The sequence below is a fragment of the Gavialis gangeticus genome, unplaced genomic scaffold (genome assembly GCF_001723915.1).
Source record: "Gavialis gangeticus isolate Ggan-Ray unplaced genomic scaffold, GavGan_comp1, whole genome shotgun sequence".
Lineage (NCBI taxonomy): Eukaryota > Metazoa > Chordata > Crocodylia > Gavialidae > Gavialis > Gavialis gangeticus.
The window spans coordinates 30,497,374-30,500,743 of NW_017729001.1; the positions used below are offsets into that span (position 1 = coordinate 30,497,374).

Below are 3,370 nucleotides of genomic sequence, written 5' to 3' on the forward strand. Positions count from 1 at the left end.
CCCAGTTTCTTAATGAGAACGGGGTGAGAGACAGTGTCAAAAGCCTTCTGGAAGTCCAGGAAGACTATGTCCACTGCTACCCCTGCATCTAATTATCTGGTGATCTGATCGTAAAGGTGATTCATCTCCTTCCCCAGTCTCCTAAAGTGTAAACGCTACAAACAACCAGAATGAAAAGCATATTTTAATTAGAAATGGATACCTTGAAATAAGGTTTAAATAATTGAGGTTGCCAGCAGGAAAGTCATGGAAATTGAATGCATAGCCCTCCCAAACCCACAGGACAGTATGCAATTCAGTTTTACAGTTTTTGTTCCATCATTTTACTAGTTGAAAACAATATGTAAATGAGGTGAGAGATCAGGGGTGACTGTCCTGTCTGTTCTGTGACTTTTTGCAGCCTGTAAGTCAGCATCTGAAACCAAAGTAATAACTCACGCTGTCCGTCAGCCTGTCTTCTTGCGAAGCATGTCAGCACCTTCTGACCTAGAGATGATTGGAAATGAAGATTTGGAGTTCACTAGATCAAGTCAGAGGTATATAAATGTTCTTCCACTGAGTTTTTAAATGATGCATTCTATATTGTGAGTTAAATTTTCTATTACCAGTCCATTCCTTTAATCTCTTAAGTTCTGTTTTCCCCAGACGACGCCATGTTACCAGTCATAGGAGTAGCTCTTTTACTCTCCTTCAGTCTTTGACCATTGAAGACAGCAGAGATAAACCTACGTACAGTGTCTTATTAGGGCAGTTGTTTGCTTTCATTGGAACAAATCCGGACCAAGCGGTATGTCATGTTAAATAAGCTAAATCATTAAATAGTGAAGAACATATATATTGTCAAACCTTTTAAGCTGGAAGATACAGATGCATAGTTCATAACAGTACTTTACTGTGTCTCCTTAGGTGTCCAGCAGCAGTTTTCTATTAGCTGCTCAGACCAGGTGGCGTCGTGGGAACACAAGGAAACAGGCTCTAGTTCACATGAGAGAGCTGCTGACAGCAGCTGTTCGGGTTGGTGGTGTTACACATCTTGTGGGCCCAGTGACTATGGTTCTTCAAGGAGGGCCAAGGTAAGTTGTTCTCTGAAACTTTGGGACCAAATGATGAGATGATTGGCTGCCCAAGTCCACAGCATTAATATGCAGTCTTTATGCCATGACCAGTTCTCTTGTAAAGCATTTCAGGGTTCCTCTCAGTATTTTCTACAGTGCTTCAGAAGAGCTGCTAGCTAGGTCCAGTACAAAGTCTTCTGGGGCACTGTGTTAATGTTTAAGAAGAGCTAGTTGCAAGTTGGTTTTAGTAAATTCATCTCAATGGAAGACCAAAGACAGGGAAAGAAATACAAGTTGGGAGCCATCCCCCAAGATACTTGCCACTGATGTAACATGTAAGTTGAGAATTGAGGGAAGAGAAACTCTGGGCCTGGTTTCTGTTACGGTTTTTAATTCCTGATGACTCTGTATAGGAGTAGGAAGGAAAATGGACTAGCTATTCAGTTCTTAGGGATGGTGTCATATATGTTTAACTGAGGACATGAGCTCCTAAAGCAGAAGGGAGAACTGTTCATCTGTGATCCAAGTCTGCAAAATAAAAAAGGATGAACAAAATCTGAGTGTGTGGGTTTTCCTGATACACATTATGAGGTATTTGTTAGGGTATTTTATGAAACTTAAAGCTAAAAATACAGAATTCTTCTGCAGGTAGTTTTTGAGAACAGAACAATACTAAGTTAAAGCAATTGCAGCTACCGCCCCCGCTCTCCCCAAGACAAAATGTAAGGTGTTTGTTGTGGGAGACTCCATCCTGAGGGGGCCTGAGGGGGCAATCTGCCGCTCTGACCCCTTAGCCCGGGAAGTCTGCTGCTTCCCGGGGGCCCGCATCCGGGACATTGCAGAGAAGATCCCTGAGCTCCTCCAGCCCCCAGACCGCTATCCCATGCTCCTTATTCATGAGGGCACCAACGACATGGCTCACAGCGCCCCCAGCCAGGTCATGAGGCGCTACATGGATTTGGGAGCGGGGCTAAAGGGTCTGGGGGCACAGGTGGTGTTCTCGTCGATCCTCCCAGTCTCGGGCTATGGACTAAGGACAGAGAGGAGGATCCACGTAGTCAACCAAAGACTGCGGCACTGGTGTCATTGGGAAGACTTTGGCTTCCATGACCACAGCCTGCTCTTTGGCGAGAGAGGCAGCGAGCTGCTGGGAAGAGATGGCCTCCACCTCTCTCCCCTGGGGAGGAGGCTCTTCTCAGCCAGACTGGCTGACCTGCTCCACTGGGCTTTAAACTAAGTCCGTTGGGGGACGGGGGGACTACCGCCACTGTTGGACCACTGAGCAGCCCTTGCAAAGCCAGCAGGCCAAGGCACTTAAGGGAGCCCACTCTTGCCCCAGGCCTGGTACAATCTGTGAGCAAGGCAAGAGCCCTCAGGGGGACACTTGGCTGCCTGTACACAAATGCCAGGAGCTTGGGGAAGAAGCAGGAGGAGCTTGTCCTCCTGCTCAATGCAAATAATTATGATGTCATAGGGATAACAGAGACCTGGTGGGACTCCACCCATGACTGCACCTTGGGTATAGATGGCTATACCCTGTACAGGAGGGATCGTGTAGATAAAAGGGGCGGGAGTGTAGCTCTCTATGTTAAGGAAAGCTACACGTCCCTGCAAGCTGATCTTGGCGACCAGGGTGGATGACTGAAGACCCTCTGGGTTAAAATCCGTGGGGAACATGGCACAGGGGACACAACGGTGGGAGTCTACCACAGACCTCCCACCCAAAGTCCTGAGCTTGAGCAGGCGTTCTCCCGGGAACTGGCTGAGGCCACATGCTCCAGGACCATGGTTGTCATCCATGACTTCAATTACCCGGACATCTCGTGGGAGAATCACTCAACAAAATCTGAGTGGTCGCAAAGCTTCCTCTCGTGCGTGGATGACCTCTACCTGACTCAAGAAGTCTGTGGGCCAACAAGAGGCAAAATGCTGCTAGACCTGGTACTGGCTACTGGGGATGACCTAATCGGCGATGTAGTGATCAGTGGGAAGCTGGATGACAGCGACCACGAGCTGATCACCTTCACCATCCACCGTAAAGCTGGCAAGTCAGTCAGCAACACAGAAGTCCTTGACTTCAGGAAAGCCAACTTTGACAAGCTCAGGAGGCTTGTCAGTCAGGCCCTAAGGGACCATGACCCCAGGGAGAGGGGAGTTCAAGAAGAGTGGTTGCTCCTCAAGGGAGCGATGCTCAATGCACGAGCTAAGTCTATTCCATCTTGGAGGAAAGGCAGCAAGAGGGCACAGCAGCCCCCCTGGCTCTCCAGGGACCTAGCAGACCTCTTGAGGCTAAAAAGAAAGGCCTACAAAGGATG

The 3,370-nt window shown here is 48.2% G+C and overlaps 1 protein-coding gene across 1 annotated transcript in view; it reads left to right on the forward strand.

Moving 5' to 3' along the window:
* The window catches only part of HECTD4 (HECT domain E3 ubiquitin protein ligase 4), a 112,387-nt gene that overhangs the window by 39,683 nt on the left and 69,334 nt on the right, over positions 1 to 3,370 (forward strand). Inside the window, exons 29-31 of the mRNA XM_019507221.1 lie at positions 401 to 536; positions 646 to 787; positions 907 to 1,073. Coding sequence (XP_019362766.1) covers positions 401 to 536; positions 646 to 787; positions 907 to 1,073 — 445 coding nt within the window. The remainder of the gene's footprint in view (positions 1 to 400; positions 537 to 645; positions 788 to 906; positions 1,074 to 3,370) is intronic.